The sequence below is a fragment of the Chelmon rostratus genome, chromosome 11, assembly GCF_017976325.1.
Source record: "Chelmon rostratus isolate fCheRos1 chromosome 11, fCheRos1.pri, whole genome shotgun sequence".
Classification (NCBI taxonomy): Eukaryota; Metazoa; Chordata; class Actinopteri; order Chaetodontiformes; family Chaetodontidae; genus Chelmon; species Chelmon rostratus.
Genome location: NC_055668.1, coordinates 7,140,986 through 7,156,359, shown reverse-complemented (window position 1 = coordinate 7,156,359; position 15,374 = coordinate 7,140,986). Strand labels below are relative to the sequence as shown.

Here is a 15,374-nt window from a genome sequence, read left to right as displayed (position 1 = left end):
ACTCAGGACAGGTGGTGAAAACTAAATCTGGGTTGAGTTTCTTACAGTCTATATTTAAAACTCAAACCCCAATTTTCAATTTGATATTTGAGTTGGATTTATATGTGAAACAGAAAAGAAAGATATTTATTATGCATATCTGAGAGAACCATAGAGAACTGATTTGATTCCACAGTCAGATTGGTAGATATAAGGAAATTGTGAGTACAAAAAGTAAAGGTGCTGTCATAATACTCTCTAATTTGATTGCTCTTTAGAAAGCTACTGCCAGTGTTCAGGCTCCATGTCTTTATTTCTCTGCAGCGGAGAGGTCTTGGAGCTTGATTAGAAGACTCCACCACACAAGGCCAGCTACAGCCCAGTGTGGATTAAATGCAGCAGTCCAATCCCACCACATTCCAGGAAGAGCGTCTGAACTAGCTATAAAACTGGGTTTTACTGTGTAACCTATACCACATTTTATGCAGAAGTACAAGCCTACGCCAGGCAGCCCCGAGAGCTAACTTGGCACGGTTTAGTAGCTCAGCAGCTTGTTGTGCTGCTCTTTGAGCCCCTGCCAACACAACTTCAGCTAACCACAGAAAGACAAAAGCAAGCAACACAACCTGAAAGGTCACTGGAAGTATGAAAGGAAGTCACCTTGGAACCGACAAACAAGAGGCACAAATGTGATAAATCCACATGTACAGTTGTTTTATTCAGCGATTTGCTCATTCAGCTGTGTCACTTCTTTCTGGAGGTTAACCACAGGGAGTGATATCACTATAACGTCAAGCACATTTTCCTATATAAACTATGCAATCATGAAATCCAGATGTGTGCTATATCATTCTGGCGAGTTGTTCCACCTCTCCCTTTAGGCTGATGGAAAACACCGGCCATTGTGTTGTCTTTGCATTTAGGATGTATTGGGGGATATGATGTCTGTCCTGAGACACGTGTCCCTGACTCAATGCAGGACATTCCTGTATGTGTGGCTGCAGGATGCGCCACAGGATGCAATACAATAGAACTGGAAAGAAACCAGGCAAGTCAAAAAAAAAAAAAAAAAAAAAAAAAAAAATGGATGGACACAAGACGACACTGCAAACTGAAATATAAAGCACAGTTGCTGCTCCCTGTTCTTCACCTTTTCTACTGTCAGGCAGCGATTACGACATCATTGTAGCCAGCTTTTATTCACCTAGTCCAGGTAAATTTACTCTTTGAAATTATGAAACTGCAGACAATGTCTTACGGAACACTTCAGCCAACAAGAGTCTGGGTGGGGTCAGAACTGGTTGTGTATGTATCTCACCGGTCACAAAAGGCATCACTGCTCTTTTGCTGCTATTGCTCTCTTAGCAGGTTTCTGTCTCCTTTCTTACTGCAACTCCGATTACAAGTTTCAAAGAGCAGCCACTGCCACTCCTGTAGGGACCTGCCACACGCGACGACAGCCACACACAAGCACGCATGATACTGTGACTGCACACACAAGCATGCACGCATGCATACAGTGCATGCGTGCATGCACTCTGAACAGAAACCATGTGAGGCTGAAAAGGATTCCTAGAAGAAATTCCACATTTTTTGTTCCAAAGTTGTTCTGATAACCCACTGATACACAGAGAAGAATGCACTCCTAATTACACAAACACAGTCAGCAGGTAAATGACAGTCAAATCAAATACAAATGCACACCTGCTGCTGTCAGCACACCAGTTGAGTGCAGCAAGGTCAGCCCCCCTGTTGCAGTTGCCCCAACATGGCCTGCAAGCGCATCTTGAAACAGAGGTGCCCAACCTGAAGGGCAACCTGGAACCTTTCCACACCTCCATGTTGCTGTGTGTCAATACATTCCACAGTGATAAGAGCCTGTTGTTTCTATTGCTGTGGTTTTGTCTCACCTTTGTGTTTATGTCTGCTCCTTTCTCTACCAGTGAGGTGATGATCTCTGGCAGAACACCCTGCGCCTTCTACAACAAAGCGGTGGAGTGACGACTGCCATCAAACCCCATGACAGGGTGGCTAAAAGGTGCAAAGTATCTCTTACAGACACAAAATGCTGTGGGAATACAATCACCTGTGGAATTTGCCATGGCCTCTCCAAGTGACAAATATAGATGAGCCCGTCTCTCCTATGATGATAAGGGTCTCTCACATATTCACTACTAATCTAAAATCAGATCAAATGAGTTCTCCTCTACTTTTTAGTATGTGCAAGAATTTTATTATCTTAATTTGATTACTATTAGATTATGTATTTTGTCATAGTCAGCCATCAGCACATTACAAATAACAGACCAGTCCAAGTTTAGTGACTTGTGCTAATTCATCATCCTCTAAATCCTGCCTTCATTATCTCTGCAAGCAAGCGTGATCTCACCTCCTCGAGAACTGCTCAGACTTCCTGTTCGCTCAATCAAATGATGCATCTAGAAATGGGTTCTGCAGCTGCTGCTCTTCCCTTTTCCGTTGTTTTCTCATCCTCTTCCCTCCCCTCCGACAATCTTCCTGCTCTCTCCTTATCAGCGCGTCAAAAGCCTTGAGACGTGCTGTAAGTGAAAGACGAACACGTGCTATCCTGCGCAAACAAAAAAGGTGGTGGCAGAGCAGAATTTTACCAGCAGCTGTTCAAGTTATTCTACTGACCAAAGGTCCAATTGATGACATTTTCTAAAGCTTGCATGCTGATAATCTGTAGATTCGGTAGTGTCTGCTCTATGCTAGACACAGTGCTTGAGTTAAATGCTGATGTCAAAAAGACAATGATGACATGCTGAAGTTTAGCAGCAATGTTTACCATGTTCATCAGCTTAGTCGAGCCTGTTAGCATGCTAATATTTGTATAGCAAAGCTGAGGCTGATGGGAATGTCATCAGCTTTGAAAGTGTCATAAACCGAAGTACTGGACAAATTAAACTTTGACCTGATGATGCCGCTAGGTCATGGGATCAAGAAAGTTATTGTAATTCATCCTGAGGGACATATGCATGTAGGTACCAAACTGCATGGCAGTAAATCCAACCTTATAATATCCTCGTGGTGGCGCTAGAGGAAAAGTCAGAGCATCGTCACAGTCGCGTTCATCCTTTGAGGACTGTGAATGTCTGTACACATTTTCAATCTATGCAATAATTGATAGATATTTCAGTCTGGAACAGAACAGTGGACATGCCAACCGACCAGCATCGCTATCCTGACAGTTGTGCAGCTAGTCTGGCTGAAAAACATCTTTTTCACCACTTGTTTGGGCATGTGAGTGTCCACACTACAAAAGACCTGCCAACACCTGTCCAGCTCCACCCCACAGTTGAAGCTACGCTTTATGTTCATCACTGAAGCATTTTGTGGCCGGCTATTGCTTTGAAGCCATATAGTCATCCTTATGTTTCCTCTTTTGCTTTGAAAATGCGAATTTAGATATTTTGTTCTCAGTGTGAAGTCTCAAAATGACTGACGCCCAATCCTCTCAGGCTGGCATCTGTCACATCTGCACTGCGTAATAGAAGCACTGCCCCCATTTTAACAAAATGTTCAGTTTACAGTAAAATGTCCTAAATTTGACCCCAGCTGAAGAAGGCATCCACATTATGAACTGTATCCTTTAATACCTTGGTTAACCAGATTTATTCTGCAAGGCTTCCTTGTGGACATGGCCGTCAATCTCTGCTGTTTACTGTGTGTTTACCACAACACACACCGCAACTTTAACAATAGCGGTTCGTCTCGAGGGACGCTGTGTTATCACATTATCGACATGAGTTACACTTTGTGTGTGTGATTCATACATTCCTGGAGAAGTTATATGAAGGGGGAGGGGTTCCGGCTCTGATTCAGCATTTGACCAAGTTTATGTTTCGTAACCGAAGCTGTCAGTCACAACAGCAAATGGCAGGACACCACATTCATGTTTGTCTGAGAGCTACAGGGATTAAAAGATTGCAGTGGTGAATGCTGTCCTGTGGTATGTAGTGTAGCAACTATCTTTGTGAATGCTCACTTGGATGTTTCTATTCCAATTGCTCCTCTGTGTGCCTTGGGTGGCGCCTGAAGGGAACAATGAAGGATTGTCTTCAAGTCTTCACTTGAGCAACTACATTTGCATCACTTCCTCTGCTTTGCTTACATCAGATTTCATCCTGAAGAGGCTATTTCAGGTCTGAGCATGGAACAACCATTAAAGGGAAACCACTGTACTCAGTCTCTCCCTCCCTCCCTCTCTCCTTTCAGGGTTTAACAAAACATGTTCTCCAAGGTCCTATCTTGGAAATACTGATGACCTTCCTCCAACTTCAAAGCTGGGTTTCCACATGCGTGCTCTCACTAAACCACAGATACATATCACTTCAGCTTGTGGCCCTGATTGTAAATTGTGCAAGAGAAATTGTTAATGAACCATGTAAAGAAACAAAAGAATGTGCTCTGACACAGTGTTGGCACAAGAAGCCTTCTGCACGGGCCCTCTGCTGCTCCACTCTTTTGTTTGTGTTACCTGCTACACCCTCATACGCGGATGGCAGAGTAGTCTTTGTAGTCATCGTCCTCACCCAGCATCTCCATTGTTTGTTGATGTACTCATTGTATTAAGAGGTCTGAGGTTAACCAAGGTTTCCTTCTTACCATCATGTCAATTAAGTCAGATGCATGTCACACTATGCTCTTCACTACGTGACGTAATTACCATCTTAAGTGCCGTTCTATCATTTAACCGCTTATTAGACTTTCAATTCAAACTGTTTTACAGATCTGATCATTTTTGGCTGGCCATGTCCCCATGCAGTGATAGATGCTCTTGTTTTGCTAAATGGGACAGAGTCTACGGGCTGTATGGTGTCATCAGTTAATGGCTGTGTAATAAGTATGAAATAAGCAAAACTCGAGAGACTCATACAGCTTAAGAGGCGACATGTAGACATAGACTGTTTTTTTTCTTCCTGTAACTTCATGTACAATTTCGTCTCCAGTGCTACAATTACCAAGGAAAATCCTATAATAGTCTTTAAGAATTTAATTTAGTAATTCATTGCTATTTATCTTCCCTCAGCAAATATAATTATGAACAGATGTTGTTTCTTAAGACCTACAATTAGGCACCACCCTTTTTCTTAATGGTGTCAGAAGTCATCAGTTACTGAATTTGCTATGTGGCCCCTGGGCGAAAATGAGCCGCGGGCCCCTACTTACAACCCCGTGGTTGTTTTGTACATGCAGAAGCGAGTAATTAGTTTATGATGATTTGACGAAGCAAAACATTATTTAGGGATATGTGCCGTGAAATTATAAGGGCCTGAAATAGTTATCTCATTTTAGTTTAAATTGTGCTTTAGCGGCACATATTACTGCTCGCATTTTCAGTTAATAACAGCAACTTTGTCACCTGGTTAACTTGGAGCCTAAGGGCACAGGTACAACCTGTTGGTAATCCTGTAGTGGATCTATGTATAGTTCTTCTCAACCTGCCAACCTGAGTTTTTTTCTTATTGATAGCTAATCAGCATAGTCAAACATTAGTCAATTATTTATCAGCCATTAGCTACAGTTTATAAACGCTTTATAGGCCGCCCCTTTTGGTCGCATTGAATGGCAATAGCTCCACATTCAAGCCTTTCTAAACTTTAATTGAACAGGATGAACCGATATTATTATTTTCAGGTGCAGTTTTGCAGATGAATGAAGATGAGCAGGGGCCGTGTGTCTGACTGGGGGTTAATGAGCCAGTGGGCGGCTCGGTCCCGGCTGAGATAACAGCCGTGTGGAGTCCAGCACGGAGCCTCAGGAGGAGCTGAAGCCGAGGCGGGGCGAGGAGGGCCGACACCAGTCTCTCCCTCTCCCTCCCTCGCTCTCTCTTTAACACACTCGCTGAAATGCCTCAAGCGTGACAGCAAACTGGTTCAGCTGGGTGTCGGGGGGGGAAAAAAGCAATGTAACAAAACTTTTCGACGAGTCCCACCTGGAGCAGAGGCGCGACGCGGCGGCGGAGAGACCACACGGAGGAGGAGGAGGAGGAGGCGAGATGGCTGGATTAAAGTTTAACGGACGAAAGGCTTGACGAGTTCATGTCAGCGGGGTGAGTTTGTCCTCCTGAAGGACCTGGCCTCAGCCGGTTTCTGTGCTTTTTTTTGTTGTTGTAGGGAATGAAGTGTAACATATGGCGAGCGTGTGCTGACCCGCGCTGGAGTTGAAGGTTTCTGACATGCTATCTCACGTCAGAGGGGGAAAACAGGTCGCAGATAAAGTCTGGTTGGACTTTAAGCACGTAACGGTGCCCGGCGGTCGTATAATGGGTAATTCATTGGCTGAAGCGCGTTGGATTGTCTCGTCTAAAGGTTTTTCTAGGTGTTTTGTTTGTTTGTTTTCTCTCGGCACTTATATGAGGTTTCATATGAACTTGCAAATGGAGACTTTGGGTTTTTTGGCTAGAGGGGGAAGCCACACCCATGACCCATCTGTCCTGTGGTTGGATTCCATCTCCCCTCATTCACTGAGCTCCCAGCGGCCTGATGAGTGAGAGGATCCCTGCTGCCGTGCAGAAGCTCCAGATGTGAGCTGAGCCCTTTGAGGCAATGTTTGCAGCGTATGCTTAGCTGTAGGTTTGGGTGGCATGGGTGCATGGATCACTGTTCTCATGTCATAATGTGGCACATGGATGCAAAATCACATTTGAAGTAGTCCAGCCAGTGAACTTTGTATCACTATTATTGTGCCCACAATCTGACAAAACACCTCCAACATGTAGAACAACAACTGCCGTAATGCATTTTATTCGTTTCTGGGCACGTACTTGCTTGTAATAATTGGTGCGTTTGTGATTATGTCACCATGTAATTGCTCTGACTACTTTTTAAGAAAAACAGCAAATATTGACATTTTTGAAGCTGGAAGCAGCATTATTGCTTGAAAAGGATGTTGAACAGTTTGTCGATGTCAAAAATTGTTTCCTGCGTTCATTTTCCAGTCAACTGTAATTGAGTTGTCAGTCACAAACATCCAGCCGGTGTTCTCGTTATGTTGCTCTGTGACACTAATAGTGATGTGTAGTGTGAAAACTATTCATGCTGTGTACTGTAAATTCACCACGTCTGCTTTTGGCCTCGCCTTCTCTTTAGACTACAGCATGGCACGTCGCTCTCAGTGTTCCTCTGATGGGGATAACCCCCTGCACCCCAACTACCTCCCTCCTCACTATCGGGAAGAGTACCGTTTGGCTATTGACGCACTGGTTGAGGAGGACCTGGATGGATACTATCAGTTCCTCCAAAGAGCAGATGTGGTGGACTTCCTGTCCTCGCCGGAGATTCAGTACATTCAGGACTCTGTCCATGACCCTCAGCAGAGCAACCACCCTGAACAACGTTGTCTGGAGACTGGTGGAGATGGCTCCTCAGACACTTACTGGCCCATTCACTCTGACCTGGATGCTCCAGGTTTGGACCTTGGCTGGCCTCATCTGCATCACTTCATTGGCCCCACAGAGGTGACCACTCTGGTCAACCCCCCTGAACCTGACATGCCCAGTATCAAGGAGCAGGCCCGCCGACTTATCAAGAATGCTCATCAGGTGGATGTTTCACTTTCTTTAAGGAAGGAGGCTTCACTGGAAACTTGTCTTTGAAGTGTCTTTGTCCTGACGGTGTTGTTTTTACACGGATCTTGTTTGCATCTTTTATCTCCTCAGGTGATTGCTATAGTGATGAACATGTTTACCGATGTTGACATTTTTCATGATATTCTCAATGCTGCCATGAGGAACGTTGCCGTCTACGTCCTTCTGGACGAGCAGAATGCCCATCACTTCCTCAAAATGGTGTCCAACTGCAGAGTCAACCTGCAGAGCATTCAAGTACGTACATATTCCTTTAAAAAATATTACATTTGTAATCAAGCTGTGTTATAATTTTTAATTCTGAGACAGACAGACTAACACATTGTTGTTATAGGTCCTTATTCATTGGATTAGTTGACAAAGCCAAAGGCGCTTGAGAAAATTAGTAACCCCATGTGACTAACGACTAAATTTAGCATGGGATCGAAATGGCTGGATTTTAAAAAAGACACACTATTATATCAAACAACTTGTCATGTGTAGCCACATGTCTTGACAGTTTTCACAGCAAATTTTTTGTTTTCACCTCTAACAGGAAACATTTTAGGGGGGGGGTTTCCTTAATATACCAAATAGAGTCCTTACTCTTAAATGGGTTAACAGGCTGTTCCCTCCATGTTAACAGAAAAAAGCACAAGTCCAGCTGTTGTTAGAGGTGACCCCATCATACAGATATAGAAAACACTCTTTTCTTTCTGAACATCACTGGCTGGCATCCACTTCCAAATGATCTGAAAGAGCTATTTGTAATTATTCATATACCATTATGAGAAAGTAATTGAGAAAACAATGAACAAGATATTTATTTATAAAACCTTCATTTTGCCTTGTCCAACAATGTAAATCTTACATGCTCTAAATCAGGAGTAACTCTGTCAAGCTTCAAGGCAGCCTAAGATGTTTTTTATTGTGTGTTGCTTTATCGTGTTTGTCATTTGCTTTATGTGATGAATGTGACATGTTTGCTTTCACTGTATGTCTGCTTCGTGCCTCTTGTGTAACACTATGCTATGTCGTCCTTTGAAATGTTCAGTCATGCTTGTTTTTGTGCTCAGATGAAATCTGAACAAATCTGGCACATTTACACAACATTGATGTCAATTAGTATGTATTGTCTCTGATATATACAGTATATTAAGGGTAAAGTGTTTTCCCATTGATATAAATCACTGGTCATGACTGTAAAAGGGAACTTGAAATGTGGCCATTTTCTATCTCCTGGTGTTCCCAGTGGTAATGCTGATGCAATGCTGCCACCTAGTTTGGATTGCAATTAAAACATTAACACTGCCTTGGCTTAATATTCATTTTGTGATGACCTGATGTGTCTTGCAGTTTTTGCGTGTGAGAACAGTGTCTGGCATCACGTATCACTGCCGCTCAGGGAAATCCTTTGAAGGTCAGATGATGGATTGCTTCTTGTTGACAGACTGCAGGGCTGTGCTGAGTGGAAACTACAGGTGAGCCTGTTTAAAACTGCCACAGAAAGCCACACCTCTACATATCACACCACACAAGGATTTTAGTGATTCATCTATGTTTTTATGAATGCATGCTGTTTCTATTCCGTGATTATATTAATTCTACTTGCTGTCATTTCTTTTGTCCAGCTTCATGTGGTCTTTTGAGAAACTCCATCGCTGCATGGCACACCTTTTCCTGGGACAGCTTGTTTCGACCTTTGATGAAGAGTTTCGTATTCTGTTTGCTCAGTCCCGGCCGCTGACGATGGAAAATGTGCTTGCTACAATGGAGGATCATAGCCTTTTACAAAAGAGGCAGTACCCAAGTGAAAGAACTTCACTGTACAGAGAGCCAAGAAAATTTCGCTCTATGGACGCTGCTCATTCTGAGGAATGGGCAAGACATTCCTGTGATGAACGTATGGATATGGATTGGAGAATGATGCCCCTTAAAAAGAAGGAAACTGTCCACGACCCTGCAGATATTTACAGCAGGTTTCCATTCCAGCAATCACGCATGGATCCATCTTTTGAGCAGGGCCCTTCCAGGATGCCCATGATGGAAAGTCCTGCCTTCAAACGTCACAGTTATGCTGAAGGTGTTTATGGTAGATACTCATTCCTGCCAGGGCCTGAGAATCAGGGAAGGCAGTTCCACAGGGGGCACCAGCCTTATCCAGGACATGACCCAGGAAAAGAAGCAGATTACAGTGCCTATGACAAGTTCTGGAACCAAGATCATTTATCTGATCAGTATTCTGAACCTGGTCTACTGCAAGAGATGGAGCCACCTGATAACTTTGATCCTGTGCTAAACTATTTGTCATCTACCAGAAATGTAGACTTTGACCAGAGCTCAGATAAACTACCACCTGCAGCAGATTTGCCTCTTGGTTCATCTCATCCTAGAAGATTGAGTTTAGGCCAGCCATATGCCTGTCAAACATCTCCCACCCCCACAAATCCTACTGAGCAGAAGCCGTTTTTCCTGGAACCTAACACTGACCGCAAGGATCCTGTTGTGAAACGGGGGCTAAGAGACTGGAGGATTAGCTCATACCTCAGTGCATATGACAATCCAGGAGATGAAGGTCTGCCATTAGCACCACCTAATGCTGCAGACCCTTTTGAGGAACCTTCTAACATCACACAGCAAACAACACCAGGCATAGATTTATCAGTCCCTAAAATTCCCAATGTCAGAGAGTTTAAGGTTCCTGCAATACCTAGGGCAAGTCAGATGCCAGCTTATGCCAAAAGCACTGCACGAGAGCAGACAAAGAAATCTCCCGATGAACCTACAGCTGAGGCAGTGGAAACTAAAAGACCTCCGACACCTTCAGAATTATCATCCACAGCTAAGGGTGAAAAGACAGAGGAGGTAGAGCCAATGGAGCCAAAAACTGCTGTTGTTCACAGGGAAGAGTCGTTCCGTAGGAAATACAATGCAGCAACACCAAGGAGCTCTAGATTAAGATATTCTCTGATATTCAGCTCTATGGAGCAGCAGCACACTTCTCAAGATACTAAAACTGCTTCCGGCCAGCAGGATGAGGAAAGTGAGAAAAATGAGGCTGAACAAACGAAACAAACTTTTGTTTCTCAAGGTTTGGGACAAAGGAGGTCTACTGCAAAAGGACCTTTTGAATGGAGCCGTTACATGAAGTCTGCCACGTTTGACAACTCTGCCACAGACCCATCCAAACCAGACAATGGAAACAGTAAAGCAGAAGATAAAGATTCGTCAAAGGATGAAAATTCAAAGGATGTACAAGAGTCATTAAAACCGCCAGATGTAGAGCAAGCAAATTCTTCACCATCAGTGCCTGAGTCCAAGCCTGCTGAAGCTGAGCTGCACAAAACTGATCAACCAATAAAACCACCCAAATCTTTGCTCACCAGTCCATTGTATGTAGATATGAATGATCCTGATACAAGGCTAATGTTTTTCAAAGAGCTGGCAGCAAAACGCAAAGCTGCTAAGGCTGCAGAAGCTGAAAAGAGCAAAGAGAAAGCACCAATGAAACCACCAACTGAACTAAAAAACAATGGTACTCTTAAAAAGGCAGAACCTGCAACACAAGGAACTGCAGAAAAGATGGCTGACACTACAACATCTGAGGGTCCAGAACAAAATGTTACTGCAGAGGATGGGAAAACAGTATCCACAGAAAAATGCGAATCAGTCAGTCTGTCTTTAGCTGCCAGTGATAAGACTGACAAGGATGACGGTCAGGTCGAGAATGATCCCAATACCAGCCAAAGCCCTAACGAAGAACAAAGCAGAGTGTCAGCTGATTCAGAGAAGATAGAGTTGAAGGATAGCCAACCAGCAGCAACTCTGACTGTTCCTGCAGAACCAGAAGCACCTCAGAGCGAACCATCAGAAAAACCAAAGCTGTCAAATCCTACTGTGGAAAAGAGTAGCTCCAGTCATCCACCTACACCAACACATGTTACTCCTCCTAATGTTCCTTCTCTAGCACAAGGCACTGATGAAAGTGAAAATCTGTGCCTTGATTCTACCTCAAAGGACTCTGGTTCACTCACTACCAGTTCAGTGGAGGTACAACCATCTGCATCTGCATTGGATTCTGACATCTCGAATCCTGAATCAGTGCAGGTAGAAACCAGCATCTCCTCTCCTCCACTGCTGTCTGAGCAACACAGTGGACCAGAGTTCAGCTCCTCTAACCCAATAGCACAAAGCTCTTCCTCTGATCACACTCTGCCAGATTCTGGTTCACGGATACATCCAAGTTCTTCACCCTCTAGCTCTATTCCCCCTTCCTCTCCAGCGGACACCATATCCTCTAATGTTACCACAGACGAATGGAGCTCAGCACTAACTTCCCCCATATTGTCCCCAAATGCACAGGAAGCTGTCAGCCCCTTAGCCCAGTCAGTTGAGGAAACGTCACAAAAATCTGCAGCTTCCTCCATCATCCAAACAGAATCTGAGTCTACCCAAGATCATCTAGATTCTGTTTCCCAATTGACGTCATCTGAGACCGCTTCAGCAGTCGAATCTGCACATGTGGCGTCTGATATTTCTCTAGACACATATGCTGCTGGTTCAGAGCCAAACGCATCCTCATTACAATCCACAACAAAGGCAGACTCTGAAGAATCTTGTGCTCCAAAAGTTGAGGGAGAGAAATATGAGGTTCTTGGTTCATCAAACGATGTCAAAGCTGATAGCACACCTCCTAGCCCTAGCCCCTCATCGCCTGAGTTATGTTTACCTAATGTAGCTGATCTGGAAAGTAAATCCAGGTCTGATCAAAAAGAGATTATTATTCCTACTCCCTCCGCAGCAGGCCCTCTGCCAGAGCATTCTTCAGCAGAGACTAGCTCTCCTGCCCATCCAGACTTAACTCCTAATGCTTCCCAGTCAGAAACAACTGCATCTCTTCAAGATACACCAATACAAGTGACCCCTCCCTCTGAACTTAACCTGACACAACTTGTCACCCGCTCCCTAGCTGAGACAGTATCGTGTTCTTCTCCCTCTGAGTCAGTTTACTCAGTTTTGTCCCCTGAGGCTGAAACAACATTGTCTGCATTGCACAGCTCCTCGGATAATAACTCTCTCCCACAGCAGGTTACAACAGACACAATGCTCCCATCAACTGAGCCTACCTCAAACATCCCAACAGAGACTGATTTGCCATGCAAAACACCTGAATCTGTGACTTCTGAAACACAGCCATCAGAGCCATCTGCACCTGCTGAAAATAGTGATATGGACAATCAAAATGAAGTAAGCCAGGAGCCTGAAACACCTGACCCTGTTGAGAAAAATACTGATGATACTGAGACTGCAAATAAGATTAATACAACTGCTGTACAGGAATCAGCCTGCAGTGAGAAAACAAACGACCAAGAAAGGCAAAATAACTGCTCCCAACCGCCAGTGATCACGTCAGATGAAGCAGTTCCTCCATCGCCACAGTCCAAGCAGCCAAAATCAAGCCAGTCTCGCTACCTCTCATCAACAGCCAACGTGCTCTCAAGCAGCAACCTCAGAGACGACACGAAGCTGCTTCTAGAGCAAATTTCTGCGAATAGCCAAAGCAGGAACGAGGCTACCAAAGAGTCTCCTGTCACCGATGACGAGAAAGAAGACGAAGCTGACAAAAATGCCAAAAGGGAGAAAGAGAGAGGGATGAGGTCATTCAGCAGAGGACAGCCCAAGTCAAATCAGGAGCGCGAGAAGGTGCTGGAGAAGATCCAGAGCATGAGGAAGGAGAGGAAAGTTTACAGTCGATTTGAGGTATGAACGCATCAGCACCATTGTTACTGTTACCTATTTAAAAGTACATTTTTCCTGCCACTGTACATTTTGTTTGTCTGTTACTTTCACAGATGGCACCTTAGATGGGATCCAAAGAAATCCGAGAGGATAAACAGCTCATCCAGCACGTGAAAAGAGGAGCAAACTCAAATACATGCTGAAATTATGACCAAGACATTTTTCTCACCAAATGGGCTATCACCGTGGGTTTCCTGCAAACAAGGCATGTTATGTGATGAAGAGGCAGGGTGACCTGTATCAGCGACACAGAATTTTAAAGGGTAAAAGTACTTAAAATACAAAGGAATACAAACCTGATGCCAATCAGAAGCCTGAAAAAAAGCTATTACCGGAAGGTTTTGTGCAAGTAGTGGTCCAACTAGGTCTCATCCAAAACCCGGGACATTGGCAGCGGGGGTCAGTGTTGGGTGAGTCTTGGATTATGTAGCAGTGACCTTTGTTGCCTCTGTTCTTCAATAAAAGTGGAAGAGTAACTGTATATTTATGTGGAAGCATGCATTCCTGTTAGCAAGATTAGCACCAGCACTATTTTAGCCACATTCACCATTGCAGTTTCTGAATATTTTTTTTCCAAAAGGTCCATTTTCAGTGACCTAAAACTGTGTTTGTGTGTGGATGAAAGGCCAAAACACATAGAAAAAAGTTTAGAGAAATACATGTGTACTTGTGGACTAGGCATGAGAGTATATGTGTGTGATCAAATATGTTTTTACTGACTGCATGGGTAAAGTGCAATGTGTGCAACAGGTTGTTTCTATGATGAGGTCTGTCCTTGCCTTTTTGTACATCACTGACAGCCATTAGATTAATGTTCACTGGTTTTAAGACAAGATGTGACGTTAAAGTATAATAGATTATGTAAAGTAGGCCGAGGTTGCAAAGCTGTATTATACTGTGGTTTATACTGTAGTATTTCATAATCATGGGAAACAAAGCTTTTGATAATTCCATGTGTTTGTGAAACAAGTGGTAATATAAATTCATATCCTTGCATGACTTACTGTTCTGCTTTAAATACATTGCAACTTTTTTTTTTGGAATCTAAATGAAACAAGGAACTGAACTGATAAATAAATCTAAGATTAAAACAGAATTGCAGGTTAAAGATGATTCATCTACAATCTGAAGGTGTTAATAATTTTTCAGGCTGCACCTGGTTGCCTTAAAAGGGTCAGTTCACCCAAATTGCCCGCATCCCTCAAATTGTTTTTATTTTATTTAGATGATTTGTGAAACAAACAGACCAAGATTTGTTGCTTTTTAAGCATTCAAATTTTATTGTTGGCCATGCAAAGCCAAAGCTAGTTGCATGGTTAAATTCCAGTAGTGGTAAGTGTCAAAATATGGAGTTATTTGTTGTAATTTGCAACCCTTTAATTGTCTCTGAAAATGTGCCTTTTTAAATCAGAACTTACATACTTGTACACAGAAAACAAGAAATTCAGAAACTGCAAATAATTTAACAGTATGTGGAATATTGCTTTGAAAGTTCAGCTTTTATAATGGATTTATGATACAGCAACACTTGCCAGTTGTAAATAAAACATATTCAAAATGTGTTTTTCTGATATCTGTGTACTTGACATTGCAAAAGGAAGTTACTGAGAGAAGCTAAAGTGGTTCAGTTAATTATATTGGGAAAAATGCGTAATTCACACATATGCATAAATGCTTTTCACTATAGACATTTTGATATGTCACAGCAGAGAAAGCACTGGTGTTTTCAATCAGTAAGCCATGACAGTGAACCAACATGGGCTATACCAGGACCTTGAAACTTGCCTCATGGATTCACTTTTATTTTTATTGCTTATACTTATGCTTTTCCTACTGTGACATGTCAATAAGCCTTCAGTGACAAAGGCCTTTTCTTTTTTAATCAATCCCTAAAAATTGATTCTGGAAAAGACGGAACTTTGAAGAAGCATCAGTTTCACAAGAAATCAGGTCTTAAATGCCTGCAGAAATAACATTCATTATTTTTTGTGAGCACATGATTGAAAGT

At 43.1% G+C, this 15,374-nt stretch overlaps 1 protein-coding gene across 1 annotated transcript; it reads left to right on the top strand.

The window, feature by feature from the left end:
• The first annotated feature begins 5,836 nt into the window (after nt 1–5,836).
• Nucleotides 5,837–14,365, top strand: fam83ha (family with sequence similarity 83 member Ha). The gene is made up of 6 exons (XM_041947829.1): nt 5,837–6,052; nt 7,092–7,543; nt 7,661–7,825; nt 8,924–9,048; nt 9,199–13,327; nt 13,420–14,365. The coding sequence occupies exons 2-6, from the start codon at nt 7,100–7,102 to the stop codon at nt 13,429–13,431; spliced, it is 4,875 nt and encodes a 1,624-aa protein (XP_041803763.1). The 5' UTR covers nt 5,837–6,052; nt 7,092–7,099; the 3' UTR covers nt 13,432–14,365.
• Nucleotides 14,366–15,374: the final 1,009 nt, after the last annotated feature.